Source organism: Artibeus jamaicensis, unplaced genomic scaffold (assembly GCF_021234435.1).
Source record: "Artibeus jamaicensis isolate MK-2021 breed Jamaican fruit bat unplaced genomic scaffold, CSHL_Jam_final contig_515, whole genome shotgun sequence".
In the NCBI taxonomy this organism is placed as follows: Eukaryota; Metazoa; Chordata; class Mammalia; order Chiroptera; family Phyllostomidae; genus Artibeus; species Artibeus jamaicensis.
Window position 1 is genome coordinate 1,570,856 of NW_026521869.1, and position 21,919 is coordinate 1,592,774.

General features: G+C 38.8%; 1 protein-coding gene across 18 annotated transcripts in view; it reads right to left on the reverse strand.

The window, feature by feature from the left end:
* Positions 1–21,919, reverse strand: part of PARD3 (par-3 family cell polarity regulator) — a 766,077-nt gene that overhangs the window by 418,209 nt on the left and 325,949 nt on the right. For all 18 annotated transcript variants that reach the window (XM_053668874.1, XM_053668872.1, XM_053668873.1 and 15 more), the window contains exon 5: positions 1,462–1,593. In XM_053668874.1, coding sequence (XP_053524849.1) covers positions 1,462–1,593 — 132 coding nt within the window. The remainder of the gene's footprint in view (positions 1–1,461; positions 1,594–21,919) is intronic.

The following is a 21,919-nucleotide window of genomic DNA, read 5'->3' on the forward strand; positions in this document are numbered from 1 at the left end:
TGTACACTTGATACAGCAACTATGTGAAGCAAACTCTACGATTATCCCGCTTGATAAATGAATACACTGAGGATGGACAAGATTATGAATGTGCCCAAATCTCGTATCAAATATCACATGTGGTAAATAGCTAGTAATCAGCTGGTCTGACTCCAGGCCCATACTAAACTATCTAAATCTTAAAAACATTTTCTTCAAAGTGATAATGAAATAACACCAATTAGTTTAAAAATGTGTACTATTTTGAGAAAATTGTTTTTCCTAAGTAGAACTTCCACGGTTTCTTAATTATTTAAAATTATTTCAATCACACAATGTTTTTGCATGATAACATTTACTACAGAATAAAAATTAGGGCATTTGCCTTACCAACACTGGTATCAAAGGTAAACTGTCCTTTTTAACAGTTTTATATTAGAACACCCTACATACCAAATTATTTTAGAAGACTTATGCCATAAAACAAACTGAGGTTAATTAGTAAAACAGAACTTCTTTCCATTGATATCATTATTCTCAAATGAAACCAGCTAGTCTGTATCTAGGCAACATAATTATTAATATTAAAAATTATTGAAACAGATAAACAAAAAAAAATCTCTCATTGAGTACTCAGTCTCCCACTCATGTGAACATTTTAAGAAAATAACTAAGTGATGAAATAACCAAATAAGGGAATTTTTAACATCAAAACTACTACAACTATAAAGAAAACACTGTGACTGACAATATAATTAAGACTTTTTTAAAAAGCCCTGAAAAAACTTTGTTTTTACACAACAAAAGTTATGAGATGAATTCTTCGTCTTCATATGACAAAAACAATTCTGCAAGCAGCCCTCCTCCTCACAACAGGAGGTGGTTGTTCATAACGAGCAGAAAGCATTTCCGATTTCCCTATTTATAGGTGGCTCCCGTGCAGAGTGAACTAAGCAATTCTAAAAATGTATAAACCTAAAGCAGATCCTTGACATGTATGAAAGGATAAGTCCCCAAACCTGACAAATAATCTAAATTCTGAAACAACACTATGGCATATATTTCTCTCATAAAGTGAAGTCATATATAACAAAATTTAATTTGCCTCTTCATATCCTTTGACTTACTACCTACAAAAGAAGAAAAGAACCCATAAGTAGCCTGGAAAGCCCACTCATAATCTGCATTATGCACTCCAAATACCTACGCCTTGGCCACATAACAAATCCTGAAGTTGTGATGTTTCAGAATATACAGCAAATGTTTATTATAACTGCTTATAAGAGATCTGTGTTCAAAATACTCTACATTAATTTTAGAGAGACTCTGACATAAAGCCTGTTACTAAAGTGTGTTAGAGCCTTAACTAAAGTGTGTTAGGATAATTTACCTTTAATCATGATTGTAATGGAGGGGGAAATTCTGATGTGTAGGTTAGGAAGTTATATCAAAGACACATATAAAAGAATTCATTTATGTTACCTGTTCTTGCTTCTCCAACCACTTGTCCACCATTGGGTGACTAGCACTCAGAGATGAGCGAGCATTATCTCTCTGAAACTGGTTAGACCAGTTACTGGTATCCCGGGGGAGGCTTCTGTAGTTTTCATCTTTCTATTAAAAAAGAAACAAAATTTTCTGGTAAAAAAATCAGACCTTGCAAATTAATAATGCATCTGGTTTTTCAAAAGTAGCCGAAAAATGATTCTACATATTTAAAATACTTTAAAAAGCTTATACAAAGTAGCTGATTGAAGACATTTCATGTAGATTAGACCTGAGAAATGGAACCATACACAGAGGATAAGGGAGTCAAATGACTTCAGCAACCAAGACAGCACACATGTGGGCAATGGGAGACAAAGGGAGATACTCTGCACTCCCTCCCCCACCCATCTCCCCAAGCCGGGTACACAAATATGTATTTTCACACAAAAGTTTTACTGGTGTTTTCTTCTTATTTCCAATCTCACAATAATATTGTTAGGTATTTTCTAGAGTTTAGCAAAAATGTACAAAATAAGGAAGACTAATGAATTTGGCTCCCTATTTTAGATCTTTGTAGTTTTCTCACTTTGAGCAAGAGACATAAGATCCTCTGGAATATTCCATTCATTACCTACTTCACAAGCTATTTTATTCATAAGCAGTAATTCAAATATCAAGAAAAAATCTGTTTATCCCTACATGGTACATAATAGACACGTGACTGTTCACCCCAACATGCTTATGAGAAGTGATATCTTTACATAAAAACCTTAGTAAATATTTATTTTAAATGCCCCAGAGCAACCGCATGCTATTGGATGTTTCTTTTCAATAACAGCCTAAACAACTTTCTTGTCAAGCTGTAAAACTTAATTTTAATGTTCTAAAGATATATGAGAAAGGTAGGATAAAATGGAGAATTCAAACATTTCAATAACTAAATTTAAATAAATATTTCCTACAAGAACACATGAAAAAGGTTAAGCTGGCTTCAACACATTTACATTAATGCTCCACTTCAAGATAAGTAGCAAAACATTCTTCTTAATAACTTTATTAAGGGTAAACAGACTATACATCTTATATACATGATCAAGTCTTACTCTTCATTTATTAAACCATGAGCAGCAAATATAAACATAGAAACAAAAAAGTGCAATACTATAGGCTTGCATTGTGTAGACCTTAGCAACAGGCCAGGACAGTGTCTTTTTTTTCCCACTCATGAGGTCCATCAGAGAATAAACTTAAAAATGAATTGAAAGCCTTGGATTTATGCTGGGATGTATGAAAACAAATTATATAAGTATAGAAAAAGCTATATATATTTACCAGTATAAAGTTTAGCATGGAATGTTTTAAGTTTTTTAATTAACCTATAGAAAACAAACTTTTAAAACTCAATAGTAGAATTTAACATTAGTGGCAAGTACTTTTTACTAGTAAACTCAGTACATTTCTGGTCAGTGCAGCTCAAGAAACTGTGAGGGCAAATAACCATGAGGGCAGAGACATGCTGGTAAGATTCAGATGTCACTCCAGGCTGGAGGCTAGGGACTCACTGTGTTCATGGGAACATGGAAATAGTAAAATAAACAGAGGATGCGAACAATGTCTAGAGAAAGAATGAAGCAAATGAAAAAAACTAAAGCTCATGTATCACCAAATACTAAGAGCCCCTCCTTAAAATCTGAATGAGATAACTGAAGAACAAAGCAAAACTATGTTTTAAATGATTACCCATAAACTTACTGACAAGAAATTGAAGTAAGTCATAAAAAGCAGATAATCTTACTAATGACAGAACCTTAAGTGTCTATGAACAGAAGAAGGATAGGAAGTGTGGAGAAACACAAGTAGAATTTTTATGTCACAGACCTTGGGTCTAACAACCACTGGCTAGGAGGCTGGTGATTCTATTCATTTTCCTCCTCTAAGGTGATTATAACACCAACGTCTTACTTTGAAAATAATGAAACACAACACATTCAAAATATATTCTGACTTAATAGAAACTGTATTTCAGAGACTCTTAACAGTGTCAGTAAATTAGGTGAAGCTTGTCTTTTCAGAAAAATGCCAAGTAGTAAAAGCAGAATAATAAATAAAATCACCATTTTCAACTCCTAATGAAATTAATTCATTCAGGCAAAGATAATCAATGGATGTTAAATGTTTAGGTAAAAGTTTAATATTGAACTGGGTGTTTGCACAGTGACAAAATACCACTTGCAAAGAGAAGAATATGTTTCTTAAACGAAGAGACCAGCTATCACAAACTTCTCACTTTCCTTGGTGTAGACAATCCACCATGCTGCTGGTACTCCATTTGATTCCTTTTAGATCTCTGTCAATGTTTCTCTGCCCAAAATGGCTCTAATTTTGACTCTGTATAAATCGGCTTACTAGTGTCTCCCCAGACAAGCTCAAAAAGTGAACATTTCAAAGCCTCCTGACAAATACTTTCTAGCCACAGGTCACCAACACTCAATTTTTCCTGAATTCTTGATCCAAATCTCCTGATAGGATGTCCAAAAGATACCTGAAAATCAATAGACTGAAAATGAAACTCATGTATTAATCCTGGTACCCTTATGAAAAATATTCATATTCCTCTTCATTAACTTCCTACCTCTCTAACCTCACAGTTGCTAGGTCTGGTAATTACTGTTCTTTGTCAAATTTTTTTACGTTGGCTATCAAGATCAACTAGTCTTTCTTCTGAAATTGCAACAGCCTTCTACCTGGACACTGGCTCGGCCTTACCCTCTCCTACAGTGTTCTATGCCACTGTCTGCAGACAACTTTTCTAAATATATGTTAGGTCATATCACACTGGAACGAGCACTGTGGGTGACCAGAAGAGACTGCAGACAAGTGTGCTTGGTGTGCCACATGCCTCTTCATCTCCACTAATCATCTTTCTCAACCTAGAAAACTCCAAAAACATTTCTTCTATAAAAACACCACTTTTCAACCCCCATTTCAGAGGTTACTTTCTCTAAAAAGCATTCCCTGATTATCAATAGAACTAATAACATCATGCTTTTTGTTACCACACTATATTCTAATTTTATTTCTAATTATATTTCTAAGTTATAATTTAGTTAATTTTTAAAATTACTATTTCTACTATTACAGTGAAACTCAGGCAAAACATCAGCATTCACCGTTGCATTCAAGCACTTGGCTCAGTGGCCAGCGCAGACAGCTTTTCTTGAATATATGTTCTACTTTCACATGGTTTCAATATACTAATACTTTAAAAGAACACTTCAATAAGTTGTTTAAAAATTGATGAGGGAATACCTTAAAAAAACATAAATACAGGGCTTCCAGCAAAGATGAAGGTGCAGATGGAAACACTGTGCCTCTTCGTACAACCAAAATTAAGGACAACAAAGATTCAGAAACAAAAACACAACCAGAACACACAAAAAACTGAACTGTATGGAAATCCCATAACCATTCAACCAGACCAGTAAGAGGGGCAGAGTTGGCAGGACAGGGATGAAAGCAGGAAAAGGCAGTGGCTGCCACACCTGGGAGTGCATGGGGGCACTGGACTAGCAGACCCTGGGGGCAGAGAGAAAATGGCAACGTACAAAAAGCGATTCACTGACCATGGTCACACATTCATGTGCAGATCAACTAGGCAAAAACGGGCAGTGAGATAGATGGCCCAACAAACAGCCCTAGCAACAGGAAATAAAGCCTTAAAACACCAACTGAAAAGGTGCCTGGAGAGATTCCCAACCTCACAGAAGAGTTTGTTGGAGCAAACCACAGGGCCCTAGAACATACACAAGCCCACCCACCGGGGAACCAGAACAAAAAGGGCCCAATTTGCTCATGGGAAGTGAAGGAGGGGACTGAAATCCAAGAGAGAATGGAGAAAGCATCATTGTTCCATCTCTGACCCGCCCCCACATATAGTGTAACAACCAGCAATGAGGATTGCCCCACCCTGGTGAAAACCTAAGGCTCTGCCCCCGCCTCAACATGTAACAGGCAAAAATTATGGCTCAAGCAGAAGAACAAATCAAAGCCCCAGAGCCAACACTTATAAGCGATCAAGAAATAACCAACCTATCAGATGCACAGTTCAAAACCATGGTAATCAGGATGCTCACAGAAATTGTTGATTTTGCTCACAAATTAGATGAAAAAATGAAGACTACACTAAGTGAAATGAAGGAAAACACACAGGGAACCAACAGTGATGGAAAGAAAACTGGGACTCAAATCAAGGGAGTGGACCAGAAGGAAGAAAGAAACAACCAAACAGAAAAGAAGAAAGAAGCAAGAATTCAGAGAAATGAGGAGAGGCTCAGGAACCTCCAGGACATCTTTAAATGTTCCAACATTCAAATTATAGGGGTACCAAAAGGGGAAGAGGAAGAGAAACAAGTGGAAAACTTACTTGAACTTCCCCAATCTGACAAAGGAAATAGACTTCCAGGAAGCCCAGGAAGCTCAGAGTCCAAAAGAAGGTGGACCCAAAGAGGAACACACCAAGGCACATCATCATTACATTAGCCAAAATTAAAATGAAGGAGAGAATCCGAGAAGCAGCACGACATAATGGGACAGTTACCTACAAAGGAGTTCCCATCAGAATATCAGCTGATTTCTCAAAAAAGACCTTACAGGCAAGAAGGGGCTAGAAAGAAGTATGCCAACTCATGAAATCCAAAGACCTACAACCCAGATTGCTCTATCCAGCAAAGCTTTCATTTAGAATGGAAGGGCAGATAAAATGCTTCCCAGATAAGCATTTTCTTGACCAGATAAAGTCAAGTAGAAGGAGTTCATTATCACCAAGCCCTTATTATATGAAATGTTAAAGGAACTTATCTAAGAAAAAGAAGATAAAAAATATGAATAGTGAAAGGACAGCAAACTTACAGTTATTAACAACCACACCAGAAATGAAAGCAAACTAAGCAAACTCCTAAATCAGGAGCAGAGCCACAGAAATGGAGACCACATGAAAGGTTAGCAACAGGGGAGTGGAAGGAGGAGAAGGTGGGAGAAGGTACAGAGAATAAGTAGCATAGACAGTGGGGAGAAAATAGGGGAAAGGCAAGAGTAGTGTGGGAAATGTAGAACCTAAAGAACTTATGACACATGGACATGAACTAAAGGGGGGGATGTGAGTGGGAGGGGGTGTGCATGGTGGAGGAGAATGAAGGGGGGGAAATGGGACAACTGTAATGGCATAATCAATATAATACATTTTAAAATGTACAAAAAATAAATAAATATAAACTTCAGTGAAAATGCAGTAACAGAATTTTCAGATCTACACTAACAGATGTATACCACTGGTGTGTACCTATTTCAATTGAATGTCTGAGGAAAATGTGATTATTTCCAATAAAGTCTAAAAAGCAGTGTGGAACAGTTTCAGTTATATCAATCAAGGTATAGAATTCATGCAGCAGGGCACCACAGGATAATCACAAAAATGCAACAGGTATCCAGCAAAAGGTCTGTCCTATCGAACTCCAACTAAAGAAATCTACACTTTCATAGTCTTACAATCAATTCTGGGAAGTTGATTGAAAAGAATAATAAATTGACATTAATTCTCATAACAAAAATGTTTTCCTAATTCAATACTGTTATAGTAAAATCAATAATGAATTCATATATTAATTTATTTGTGACATGTGAAAAGTAAATTGTAATAATCTTCAGTCATTTTCAGGTAAGTGAAGAATTTCTAAAATATATTATTAATCGCTATGCAAAATATACATTATTTTGTTGATAATATGATGCAGGCATTACTAGCCTTTCAGCCATGATCTTACTTACAATTCTGTCTCACATTTGGACCAAGTACATACAGAGAGTAAAGTCCTATAAAGCTATGATCCTATATGTACGTTATGAGTGCATCACTCAACATAACTTGAATATATTTTCTACTTCACAATACATGACTTGATATTAACTGTTTCTAACTGAAATGTATACATTATGCTCTGTTTTCAATCTGGAAGCATTTGTTTTGGTGTAAATGATTTTTTAAAATGCTAGTCTTCACTATACCTATGTAAGACTAGCTGCATCTTGCATAAAGCAAATTTGAGTCAACTATTTTTAAAAAGACAAACTTCGTAGGTTAAATGTATTTACAAAACCTATATTTCATAAACTAAAGAATGGGAAACCAAACCAATAAATTTTTTGCCATTAATATGTTTGAAACAAGTTGGAACAGTATTTATAATAAATTACAGATTTTGATTTTATTTTTTAATATATTTTATTATGCCATATGCTATTTCCCCCCTTCATTCCCCTCCACCCTGCACACCCCTCCCCCACCATTCCCTCCCTATTTAGTTTATGACCTCGTGTCTCAAGTTCTTTAGATTCTATATTTCCCATACTATTCTTGCCCTCCCCCCTATCTGTTTTCTACCTACCTTCTATGCTACTTACTTTTTGTACCTTCTCCCTCCTTCTCCTGTTGCTAACCCTCCATGTGATCTTCATTTCTATGGTTCTGCTCCTGATCTAGCTGTCCTCTTAGTTTGATTTTGTTTTAGGTGTGGTTGTTAATAACTGTGAGTTTGCTGTCCTTTCACTCTTCATCTTTTTTATCTTCTTTTTCTTAGGTAAGTCCCTTTAACATTTCATATAATAAAGGCTTGGTGATGATGAACTCCTTGAATTTGATCTTATCTGAGAAGCACTTTATGTCCTTCCATTCTAAATGAAAGCTTTGCTGGATAGATCAATCTTGGATGTAGGTCTTCGGATTTCATGACTTGGAATAGTTCTTTCCAGCCCCTTCTTGCCTGTAAGGTCTTTTTTGAGAAATCAGCTGACAGTCTGATGGGAAGTCCTTTGTAGGTGACTGTCCCCTTATCTCTTGCTGCTTCTAGGATTCTCTCCTTCATTTTAATCTTGGCTAATATAATTATGATGTGCCTTGGTGGGTTCCTCCTTGGGTCCAACTTCTTTGGGACTCTCTGAGCTTCCTGGATTTCCTGGAAGTCTATTTCCTTTGTCAGATTGAGGAAGTTCTCCTTTATTATTTGTTCAAATAAGTTTTCCACTCGTGGCTGTTCCTCTTCCCCTTGTGGTACCCCTATACTTCGGATGTTGGAGCATTAAAGATATCCTGAAGGTTCCTAAGCCTTTCCTCATTTTTTTGAATTCTTGTTTCTTCATCCTTTTCTGTTTGGTCATTTTTTTCCTCTTTCTGGTCCACTCCTTTTTGATTTGAGTCCCAGTTTCCTTTCCATTACTATTGGTTTCCTGTGCATTTCCCTTCAATTAGTTTAGCCTTCATATGTTCCTCTAATTTGTGACTAAAATCAACCAGTTCTGAGAGCATTCTGATCACCAGTGTTTTGAACAGTGCATCTGAAAGTTTGGCTATTTCTGCGTTGCTTAGAGTTATCACTCTGGGGCTCTAAGCTGTTCTTAAGCCATTTTTGGTCTGTTCCCACCTGTTAAGTATGAGGAGCGGAGTCTTAGATGTTCGCCAGGGCGGGGCCACCCAGGTTGCTGATTTGTGATGCTGTATGTTAGGGCAGGGTCAGAGAGGGACAATGGCGGTCCCCTCTGCAGCTTCCTGCCACTGGGGCCTGCCTGGTCTGTCTCACCGCTTTGCTCCTTCACCAGTTTATCTGCGCAAGAATGTGTGACCATGGTCAGCCCTCAGTGAGTCCACCGCCTTGCACCCTCAGTGGATCCACCCACTACTCCACACTTGGGATTCGCCTACGGCTTCTGGCGTCCTGGGTTGCTCACCCGGGTGGGTCCAGTGGATCCTTCCTGCCCGACCCCACTTGCTGCAGGCTCTGCCCCTCTTGCCGGTTTGGCTGAATGGTTCCTTGTTGTCAGACTTCCATATAGTTCAATTTTCTGTGGTTTGGCTGCATTTTTGTTGCTAAAACTTTGTTGTTTTTAAACTTGGTTGTGTGAGAAGGCACAGTGCTTCCACCTATGCCTCCATCTTGGTGGAAGTACCAGATTTTGATTTTAAATCAGTTTCATTCTATGAAAAAATTAATACCTCCAATTTGTATATTGATAAACTTCAAAGTAAAAGATATCTTTTCCTTTAGATATAAAAGTTTATTAGTAGTGTCAATATGCAAAATTCTAAAGATTACATTTTTCTAGAAACTTGTCCATTTCACCTAGGTTATCAAACTTCTTGGCATGTGGTTCTTCATAGTAATTTCTTACAATCCTTCATATTTCTGTGGTATCAGTTGTAATCTCTCCTCTTTCATTTCTGGTTGTGTTTATTTGGGTCCTTTCTCTTTATTTCTTGAGGAGTCTGCTTAAAGGCTTGTGGAGTTTGTTTATCTTTTCAAAGAACCAGATCCTAGATTTATTGTTCCCTGGAATTGTGCTTTTAGTCTCCATGTCCCTTAATTCTGTTCTGATCTTGGTTATTTCCTTCCTTCTACTTGCTCTGGGCTGTCTTTGTTGTTGTTCCTGAGTTCTTGCAGGCATAGGGTTAGGTTATTTGTTTGAAATGTTTCCATCTTTTTTAGGTAGGCCTGTATTGCTATGAACTTCCTCACAGGACGGTCTTTGCTGTGTCCATAAGTTTTGGGCTGTTGGGTGTTCATTTTCATTTGCTACCAGAAACTTCAATTTCTTCCTTGATCTGATTCTTAATCCTTTCACTGTTTAATAGCATGCTATTCAATCTCCATGAAGTTGAGTGTTTTTTAATTTTTTCCTTGAGTTTGGTTTCTAGTTTCAGGCCCTTGCAGTCTGAGAAAATGTTTGATATGATTTCAATTTTGTTGAGGCTTGTTTTGTGTCCTACCATGTGGTCTATCTTTCAAAATATCCCATATGCATTTGACCTCCCCCCCCCAACTTTAACCCTCCACCTCTGAGGCTGACCCACTTAGTTTTGCTGCTGGATGGGAAACTTTTGCTCTTACCAGAAAAAGAGAGATGTTTCTGCCTTGAGCAGGAATTTTTCTTATTATCTAAAAACTTACTGCCACATCATCAGAGGCCAAAAGCTACCCAAGCTATCAGGGACAAAGGCATATTAATTCACTTCTCCCTGGTAACAATATCCTGGGTGTGGAGTAAATTTCTTTCACTGATAGAAAAGTAACTATCCTCTTACCTCCTAATCTCACCCAAGTCAACTGCAATTCAATAAAATCACACAGAACCTACCAATGCCTTGGGAGAGAAGCTTATTCCTGGCACGCTAAGATGCAACTCCCAGGCTTTTATCTCTCCAAAACAGCTACCTGATGATCAGATTTCTTGGCAAGCTCACACTGCTATGTTGCAGAGATATATTTAGATCATGAACATTACAGAAGTAATGCATATTTCTATGTTAACATAAGAAATCCAACTACGTTTTCACTTTGTTTCAATGCAAAAGTTCCAAACACGTTTTAGAAAATCATTAGGAATAGTGCCATATTCTAAAATACAAAATATTCAATGCATATAAATTTCACTTTTACCCTCTATGTATACTATACTTTCAAATATTCCAATGAGGTTTTCATATTTTAAATTCACAATATGTTTCAATCTTCAATTGTAGCCAAAGAGAATCCAGTTTGCTGCTTGATCATTTCCCCAAAAAAACAAAGACACATTTTCAGGATGTCTAACCTGAAACTATGAGACTAAAGTGAAATTAGTAACTATGGCTAATTTTAATTACAGGAAGCTTGCTAAAATCATCAGTAATCACACTGCTTGATGGAAGTAGCAGACCCATTCCCCTTTCTGGAGCAAGAGTTTTGTACCTCCTGGTGGCCACACCAGAGCATGAATTTGGAAGCAATGCCAACACAAAAGCTTAAAAGAAGAAAACAACAACTATTAATGTTCTGTAAAGGGGACTACTGTCAATGTACTTTCCTGATCTTCAAATCACCCATTAAATAATAATTAAGAACTAGAGAGAGACAGAGACAGAGAGAGACAGAGACAAGGAGAAGGGAGTTGATAAATCAACTCCCACAAAACAAAACAGGTTCAATAACCAAGTTATAAACAAAGGCAGAGTGTGACAGTTCCTATTCTTTAACCCAATGCCTATGAAGTCATTTTTTAAATATTTTATTTATTTATTTTTAGAGAGAGGGGAAGGGAAGGAGAAAGAGTAGGAGAGAAACATCAATGTGTGGTTGCCTCTCATGTGCCCCTACTGGGGACCTGGCCTGCAACCTAGGCATGTGCCCTGACTGGGAATCAAACCAGCAACCTCTTGCTTCACAGGTCCATGTTCAATCCACTGAGCTACACCAACCAGGGCTATAAAGACATTTAAAAAAAATAAACAGAGGATTTTACAATAAACATAGTATTTATCATCACTTAACCTACACACGTGGCTATTTTGATATAATGACCCAAAAAGCATTATTTAAAACCCATGGTGGCCAATATGCTGCTACATGTAATCCCTGATGTTACTGATCTGAGGGCATGCAATTTCCACAGTGGCTGAAACTCTTATTTGTAAATAAGTATAAATACTGGTACATGTATGCATCTCACTTTGCTTCTTGTTATTTGTTTTTCTCCACTTACTTAATCATTATTAATGAAAAGGGTGGAAGAGCCAAAGAATATGCATTTACAAAATTTGTTCATACTTCTTTTTGAAGATTTTATTTATTTTTTGACAGAGGGAGAAGAGAAGGAGGGAGGTAGAGAGAAAGAGAGAACCATCAACGTGTGGCTGCCTATTGCATATCCCCTACTGGGGACCTGACCCACAACCTGGGCATGTGCCCTGACTGGGAATCAAACTGGCAACCCCCTGGTTCTTAAGCTGGCACTCAATCCACTCAGTCACACCAGCCAGGGCTATTCATACTTCTGAGCAAAGCTAAAACAAGACAAAGAGAAAATTCTAATATCCATACATTTTTTTCAAAACAATATTTTGTCTAATAGTAGACTATATATCATTAATGATAGTGATATAGTTTACTAAAGTGTGACAGATTTTGCAATGAGTCACTGATTATACTGATTTTATTCTTTTTAAAAAGTAAGTTTAAAAAATTTTTAGATAAAAGTGTCAAAATCCTGATATTGTGAATGCCAAAACATTTATTATAGTACCTCTGTATCTCAAATTTCATAAAAAATATTTTATTTTTAAGCCTCTATTTTTATCTTCTTTATGAAGTGAATTGAAGTTTAGAACACATATTAGTAGCAAGAATTAAAAATAATTTACCCAGGCAAATTTTCTTTTTATTAATATACAAAATCTCCTACCAAACACATCAAATTTTATTGTTTTTTTCCCCCTTTGAAATGGGCACATAGTTCTTAAAAGTCATTCTGGCCTGAAAAATCTGAACTTATGTCTTTCCAGTCTTTCTGATATATGCTCAACATCTTCTAGATCACAGAGCTACATTAGAACAGTGTTAAACTCAAGAATATTCAATATGCCAGAAAAAAATCATGTTTACTCTCTTTAATACAGAGATATATATTTGAGAATTATGATTAATTTTGCAAATAAGTTTCCTGTCACACAGCAAATCTTTCAGATTGATATGCTAACAAAACCAGAAGCATAATATTTTAGTTTTTGTCTCACAACCTATAACTGGCCAGCACCATGTTAACAGTGTTTACATCAACTATGAAATCCCAAGTACATGGACCCGCACTGGGCCAGAAACATAAAGGAATCTGATACAAAGAAGAGATGGGCCCTGGTTGGTGTGGACCACTCCACTGGTAGGAGTGTCATCCCGTAACCGAAGGTTTGTGGGTTTGATTTATAGTCACGGAACATGCCTAGGTTGCAGGTTCATCCCTGGTACAGGTGCAGATGTGCGCAAGCCTCAGTGCAGATCCCTGGCTTGGGTGCCTACAAAGGCAACCAATCAATACTTCTCTTTCACTGATGTTTCACTTTCTCCCTTTCTCTGTTTTTTCCCTTCCCTTCTCCCCCCGCCCCCCAAAAAGCAAACAAAAATAAGGCCCTGGCTGGTGTAGCTCAGTGGATTGAGCATGGGCTTGCAAACCAGCCTATCGCGGTTCGATTCCCAGTCAGGGCACATGCCTGGGTTGCAGGCCAGTTCCCAGTGGGGGACACATGAGAGGCAACCATACATTGATATTTCTCTCCTACTCTTTCTCCTTCCCTTCCCCTCTCTCGAAAAATAAATAAATAATTTTTTTAAAAAAGCAAACAAAAATGTCCCTGGATTAGGATAAAAAAAGAAAGGTTGGTCACATCTCTCCCAGAGAACCAGGTCACCTTGTAAAGGTCAGGATGTTTCTAGGTGATCATCAGAGCACAGACTGCTGAAGCCACCACATCTGTTCATGTAGCAGAAAATTCTGACAGAAGAAAGACTGGCAAAACAGCCTCATTCAGGATACTTCTTTGAACGAATTTCCCCAATTGTTCCTAAGAGTTCAACAGTTCAGAGAAAACGCAGTGAAAAACTTCAGATACAGAATTTTCAAGCTGGAAGAAAATACCTATACAACATTCAGCTCAACCTCTTACTGTCTAAAAGAAGAAACAGTTCAGGGAAGTTGTGGTAAACTCTCTGTAGAACTTAGGATGACTAACCAGTCCACATGGTTTTATTATCACCCACTCTGAATGCCCAGTTTCTGAGTAATGAGATTTCTAACCTCTCACTCCTGATCTGACCAGGAAGTATGGTTTCCTGGGTCCATTCTGATATCCAATCATTCCTATACAGTGATCCCTGAGTATCTCCTGAGTTCTTGTAGCTAAAGTAGGACAAAGCCATTACTTAATCTTAAAGCACAAATTATACTTATATTAGAAATACTTGGCTCACTAATAAATAGTCTTATGAATAATCATGAATAAAATATTTGTTTTATATTACAATGATTTCTTGCCAGGTATAACCAGGATTATCTCCTTTATCCTATGAAAATTTGCATAAGGTGGTGGGGAGAAGAAGATAAATGGGGAGAAAATTTTATTATTTTTTCAAGTTACAAAAATGTTAACTCTACCTGCATTCTGAAAAAACTGAGAACAGAGAGAGAGAAGAGAAGCCACAAGGAGAACAGCTGCCACGTTATTTCTTGACAGCACTTCACAAAACCCACACCCCCACGTCACTGTCCTAGAGCCACAAGCATTCCACCTGCAGTAAGAATAAGGAAGAGAGAAATGGGCCACCATGTTTGAGCCTCCTCCTTCAACCAAGGGCAAGGGTGTGAGGAAAAAACAAAATATAAATATTCAGGTCAGATGACATATTAAAGAGCCTGAATCATTTTCTAAAACTAAAAGACTAAGACCAACTGCTGAGTAATGCTGCTTGACTCTAAAGAGCAGATTTACCAAAACAATTTCAAAATATTTTTAAAGTGCCACATATTTCTTCTTTTAAAGGAAATACCCATCCACATTTCATTTTCTTCCAAAAATACATAATTCTAAATGTTGATAACTCAAAACCGAGATTGTAAATAACAACAGCATTTTGCCGCTGGAGCAATTTGTATAATACCAAAAGGGAAAAGATGCTAGGCGTGAGGGAGAGAATGTAAGTATTTACAGTAGTTGCCTAATTCCAAAATAACTATACTCCTACACATTATCTAAATATGCTATACAATTTTTTTATATTTATCTAAATATTTTTACCTTAATTTTAAGTTATACATTTAAATAAATTGCTAAAATTTAAAAGTCAAGAAACTTGTGCCATGTATAAGTAGACTGCCAATTAAATATTAGCACTTCCTTCTTATCCTTTTCAATCCACAATCTTAACTTCAATGAACTGAGTGGATCAGCAGAACAACTGGCTAATTACCATGAAGTCCCTGGATACAATCTACAATTTAGCTTTCTTAAAGTTTTCTCCTTAATTGTGAAATTGCTTCCTCATGTAAACCAGCTCCACAGATACGTTTTTGAAAATGTTATTTTCACTTATAATTCCACCCTACTTATTGATTCTTATGTAATAAGGTTTTTTTCTAGAGAATTCCATGTCCATGTGGGAGGCATTTAGCAGAAAGAAATGACTAAAACTTATAAAGAATTCATTCCTTTTCAACCCCATCAGCAGAAAAAGCATATGTTCTGAGCAGAACATTAAATATCACAGAAAATTTATTTTTTCTTCAAAGTGTTAAGTGAAAAGTAAAATTTATAGAAATGTGACTATGGAAAAATTACAAACAATTCCTGTTAAAACTTCCACCTCCCCCCCCCCCCCCCGCCACTGCAAAAAAACCTTTAACAGTTGGAGAAAACTGGAAGCAAAACTGCTGTTGCACCAGGATGTCTTAACAAAAAATAAAGACAAAAGTCAGAGTGCCCATCTACTGGAATGCAGCATGTTTAAAACTAATAATCATTTCTCAAATTCAGGCTTGTCATGGGGGGACTGATAAGCATAAATCAGCATTTAATAAAGTCAGCTAAATTTTTTATATAACTTATTTACAAACAGAAAATACGCTTCAGCGAATGAGCAGGTATGTCCAAAGGCTCATACAAACCCTCAGGCTGATTTGTGGTTCCACACATTCAATTAATGCCACCTGTGATTCTCTCACTTATAAAGGTGGGATTTTAAAAACTTCTCATTTTGGAAGAAGGGATTTATAGGACAGTTGCAAAAATAGCACACAGAACCCTTATGCGCTCTTCACTCAAATTCCTCCAATATTAACATCTTACATATAACCTCAGTATATTTGTCAAAACGAAGAAATCAATGCTGCTAAAATACTATTAACTAAAGACACATGAAATTCACAAGGTTTGTTTTTGTTTTTTACTCAGTCGTTTTTTCTTCCAGGATCCCAAAATGCATTTAATCATCATGCCTCCTCCTTAGTCTCCGTTGATCTGTCACAGAATCTCAGTCTTTCCTGGATTTTTATGACCATGACATTCCTGAAGGTAACTAGTCAAATATTTTGTAGAATGTCCCAAAACTTTGATTTGTCCAGAGAATCCTGAATGATTACAATGGAGCTGTCACTGTGGGTGAAAATTCCACTGGGGTGAAAATTCCACTGGGGTGAAAATTCCACTGGGGTGAAAAGTGCTCATCTCCTCACATCACTGGGATAACACCACTCATATTAACCTCGATCACTTGGTTAAGGTAAGTCAACCACTCCTCCTCTATAAATTTAGTATTTTTCACACCTCATTCTCTGTTCTTTAGAAACAAATTACTAAGTGTAGGTCATTCCTGAAGTGGAGGAGAATTAAGCTCCACATTCAGGAGAAGGAAGTGTTACACATATTATTGCAAATTCTTCTGTAAGGAAATCTGTTCCTCTTCCCCATTTATGTTTTGTTCAATTACTTATTAATATCAGTATAATCTCATGAATATTTTTTGGTCTTGGGTAATAATCTAATTATATCATTGCTTGCTTTGCTGTTATAAAGCTCTTTTAAGCAACTCACCTAAAATATCAAAAGGAGACCCCATTTAGAGATTTCTAGTCAAGGTGGTGGAATAGGAAAACAAAAGTCACTTCCTCCCACAAATACATCAAAATTACAACTGAACTACAGAGTAATCATTATTCAGAATTGCCTGAAATCTGGCTGAATGCAAGCCATACAACTGGAAAATACATGAAAAAGCCACATCAAGTCTGGTCAAAGGGGCAGAGGCACGGAATGAGCACGGTGCATAAAAATCAAGAGCGATATTGTGACTCAGAGTTCCTTCCTAGGGAGCAAGAGGTTCAAGTTTAACAGCAGCCCCTCCAGCCCAGGGCTGCAATAGCAGGAAGAGAAGTCCCCATACTTCTGGCTGTAAAAACCAGCATGGATTGAGACTGAGTGAAACAGAGGACTACTGGAATTCCAGGTGGTTCTTCTTAAAAGGCATGCAAACTTAACTACAATTCATTCCCTCTGAGCTCCAGAGCTGGGACAGCAGCTTAAAAGGCACAGGAGGCTTATGGGGAGGAACTGAAATGTCTAACATCAGGGCAAAGCTGGGGGCAGCTTTCTGACAGACAAAACTGCTGGCAGAAACTACTGTCCTTTGATGAACCCACCCCCACAGAATAAGCAGACAGTACCATATCTGAGACTCCATGCACATGCCTCACACTGTTTGCCTCACCCTGGTGATTCCCTGAGGTCCTGCCCCCCCCACCTTTCAGAACCACCCAAGCTGTTTTCAGTGGCTTTTCCATACAAATGGTCTGTCCAGGCTCATGCTTGAGACTTTGCTAAAATCTCTCAAACAAGCAGCACCTGGCCTCAGAAAGTCCTATAATTGTAAGTGACTACAGGCACAGCACTGACAGCAGTTGGCCTTGGTTCACAGTCTGGCCTCAACTAGGCACCACCAACCCCAACACCAATAGCAGCCATCTACAGATCACACTGTAGCCCATACCACGTGGCCCCAGACAAAACACAGGTGGTGGCTGACTTTGGCCTGCATCCCCAAGGAGGCCCCAGAGACAGCACACCCAGTAGAGAGATTCAGATCAAATCCAAGTACCACCCAACTTTTGGCAAGCCAGCCAGGAGTGAAGACGCCAGAGTGGTAAGCCCCCTTTGCTGCTCTGACACCTGGGATGCCACTTTCCATTGCCATTTATTCTGTTTCGGTGAGTCTTATGTTTGTTTCCCTGATGGAAGGCTGGCCACTAAATTGCAGGCACAGGTTGGGCAGTTAAAAGCTACAAGGGCGTCTGCTGCTTGAAGACACCTGTGATAGGATAACCTGGATGCAGAAGGGGGTTAGCCGTAGCCCCCACCAGGTACAAGAAGATGTCGGCACAACGGTCAGGCACACTGTGAAAACCACAGGATGCTGCCCCACCCCTCAGCCGCTCCCTCATAGGCATAGTTTGACCTTCCATTCAGGGTATCAGTCACCACCTCTCCTGCACTGACTTCCTTTTGCAATCTCCTTATTAGGTTCACAGATAGTCATTCATGCTTGTCCTCCAGGACTGACTTTTGGCCTTTATACCTGCATTCGTACCCCATTTGCCTTTTGTGAATGAAGGGTTCCTGCCGTCTTTTCACAAAGAATATCTACCTCAGGTCACTAGTGGTCCCATCACTAAGTACAGTTGTAGGAATGGGCCAGTCGCATCTTCAGGATGTATATGCTATCATTGTAAACAGCAACATCGCCCAGAACAGCTTAACAGGCACCTGCTGGTCATCTGTTACTAGAATGGCCACGTGGAGCCACTCTTACCTAATTAATTGAATTTGGAATTCTAAGGTGGTTTACTTGCCCCTATAAGGGTATTTTAATTTCCCTTCTCAGTCCGTCATTCTTCTATGAGATTTGCCTCCTCTATGAAGGGTGGTGCTTTAGACACCTCTTGAGGTCTTTTCTGGGGAAATTTCAGACTCAGGTATAATTTCTTAAAGCTCTGGAAAATTAGAATATTTGAGGACCTTCTTTGTGATTTGAGTCGTTTTATAATGAGATCATTTTAGTGCCCCTCTTGATGGTTTACAGGGCCAGAAAATATTTTTCTAGTAAGACACATCCTTTGCCCCAGACCTGAAAGCTTACAGGAAAATGAGGGTCTCCATAGATGGAGAATACAGAAATGGAAATGAACTCGGGCCACAAGGGTACGGCAGTGAGTTTGGGGTTGTCAGGATTATAGGCAATTGCTCAAGAATGCTGAACTGGTTCCTTCCCAACAGTTCTTTGCAGACTGGAAACTCAATATAGGACCGTGATTCCTGAAAATGGTGTCCAGGGAACTCAAAATCTCTAAATTAAACAGAGGAAGAAACAGACGTAGACTGTGGCGATCCTCTCAGGTCTTTTAGATTTCTGTTGACCGACACTCAGTAGGATTTCTTTTGCCAGAGACGTCTAGTAGGTCGGTGGGATCCCAGGGGATGCGCTGTACCCACTAGGAAGCTCCTGAGGCAAGAAAGGAGGGACGCCTCTAGATTGCAAGGGAGTATCTGTATTTTTTTTCTTCTATTTAGGATCACCACAGACAAGCTGGGACCACACCTTCCATCCCTTCCAAATCACCATTGGGTTGCATTCTTAGCAACTGGGATAAATTTGACCCTAAAAATTTCAAAAGGAAGAGATTAGTTCTATTTTGTAACACTGTTTAGCCCCAATATAAATTAGGGGATGGAGAGGTATAGCCTGAGAGTGGGAGCGGGAATTATAATACTATCCTACAGCTGGATCTATTCTGCCGAAGGGGAGGCAAATGGTCTGAAATTCCCTACATGCAGGCATTTATGGGCCTGTACCAAGATCAATCATTTTGTTCCAGCCCCACCCTGACAAAACCTATAGGCCCAAGTCTTGATCAATTAGAAGATACCCTCCTTAGTTCCCCACCTGTCTCTCAAGGGAGATTAAGGGAACCCCAGAGTTCTGGAGTCTCTGCCCCTACCTTAGAGGGAGCGACCTCTCCATCACCTTATGCTATGAACGACCTAAAGCTACAAGCTGAGGAAAAGCTTGGCCCCACAGGAAATACTGGAGTGGTGCTTCTTATCTCCCCATCACTCCTACACTCCTACCCACGAGGGAGGTAGCAGGCACCAAAGGCGCTAAAAGGGTACAAGTGCCCTTCTCTGTGACAGATTTACAACAATGTAAAGACAGGCTAGGGAGTTTTTTGGAGGACCCTTCCTGTTTCACTAGTAATTTCCAGACTCTTACTTTAGTCTTTAGTATGTCATAGAGGAGTATTTATATAATTCTGACCACCTGTTGTTCCCCAGATGAGGAACAGCAGATCTGGGAAGAGGCCATAAACATGTAGATCAGCTGCATACCCAGAACCCCTAGTCTCTGTAAGCCCAGCCTGCATGTATGTTGGGGATTGGACACCAAGCCATGTGGGTGTGATGCCATGAAAGATGGGTCATGAATGTGCATCACCATCGTGGATGATGAGTCACGTGAAAGTTCCACCATCTTGGAACTGGGCAAGGTGGTAGGCTAAGTGTTCTCTACAGATTATGGGCTGTGTGTTTCTGTTGTGTGGGCACTGCACCTGTCAGGTTCTCTGTGCAACTGGTTCTGACAGGATGGCTCTGGATCTGAAGGTCATGAACTGGGGTCCAAAGGTGACCATCTGATTTCCAGTGTGTTTGAAAGCTGCAGATGTCCCTGCAAACCCAGGGACCTTTAGTGGAAGATGCCTATAGTGCTAGGGACTTTTAGCTGCCGGAGACTGAGTTTAAGCACAGACCTTCCCAGTGTGGGAAAAGAACAATGATTAAAAGTGAATTATAAATCTGGATGGGTAAAAAGGCTATAGAAGGTGTGTAAATATTGCAGAAGGTCTGTGGGAAGCTATAAAGATGAATGGAAATGTGAAAGTTTTGGAAAGAAATTATGTGGTGTTAGTAATAGAAGGTATAAGGCATGGAGATGCATCTTGATGGGTATTAGAAGGAGAAAGATTTTTCCTTCAAGCTTTGTGGTTTTTTTTTTTCCTCCCTACCTGATTCCTCCAGAATTTGGCATTCGGAAGAAATGAGTAGTAACACAAGGTTTCTTTGCATAAATCCAATAAGAGCAGTTGCTAATAGTGGTTTTGTTAACCAAGACTTTGACTGAAATGTCACGCCTGAAGGAGGCATGTCTGTGTTCTGGTCGTTACCAGAAAGCCCTGAGGAACTGGGATCGACTTGCAAAGCTAGTGAAAGCCCACAAGAAAAGCCTGGTACTTTGGTTGGTTGTGCGGTTCATGGCAGTCTTTCTAGGGAAGGAATGAAGGTTGCTTTCCTGTAAGATGGCTAAAAAGGCACCTGTAGGCACAATAGAAACCTTAAGGATATCAGTGAAACAACTGGTACAGGTGAAGCCAGATGGCAGATGTGTGGCTCTGCTTCTGTGCCCCAAGGGGTGAACTGGAAAGTCAATCTAAAAGTTCCTTGTGTGAATTGCAGCAAAGCAAACTTGAAGAACATAGATGATTCAGACTGCTCTTGGTGTGTTTATGCAAACGAACAGGCAAAATTAAAAACTGGACTCAGTGTAGTCTCTTCAATGACAATGATCTCAGGAAGAAAAACTGTGGTTCAAGGAAAATCACAATGCTCAGTACTGGATGTCAGAATTGCGCAGCTAACTGACTTGAAAGTTTGTTTTCATTTGGAAGTTGAAACTGGGTTTGTAATACCAAAGATGTTCAATTTACAGGCATGAAGGACCTATCTAACTGCCACTATTAGATGTCATTGCAGCAAAGGCCTTGCAACTGAATGTTTTCCCAAAAGACAGTCTCACAGACACAGAGACTGGCTTGGGAATTGTGTGAATTGACATGTGTGTTCTTCCTTCTGATTTCATAGGGCGTATACCTATGACCTCATTACCTGAGTGACTGCTTGCAATAAAGACCTCATTTAAGGAGCTCATCTTCATTATCGCCCCCTTGAGACTCAACGGTTTGGCTGAACTAAGTGGTTGGGTTGGTGAAAGGTTGGGGAGTCTGT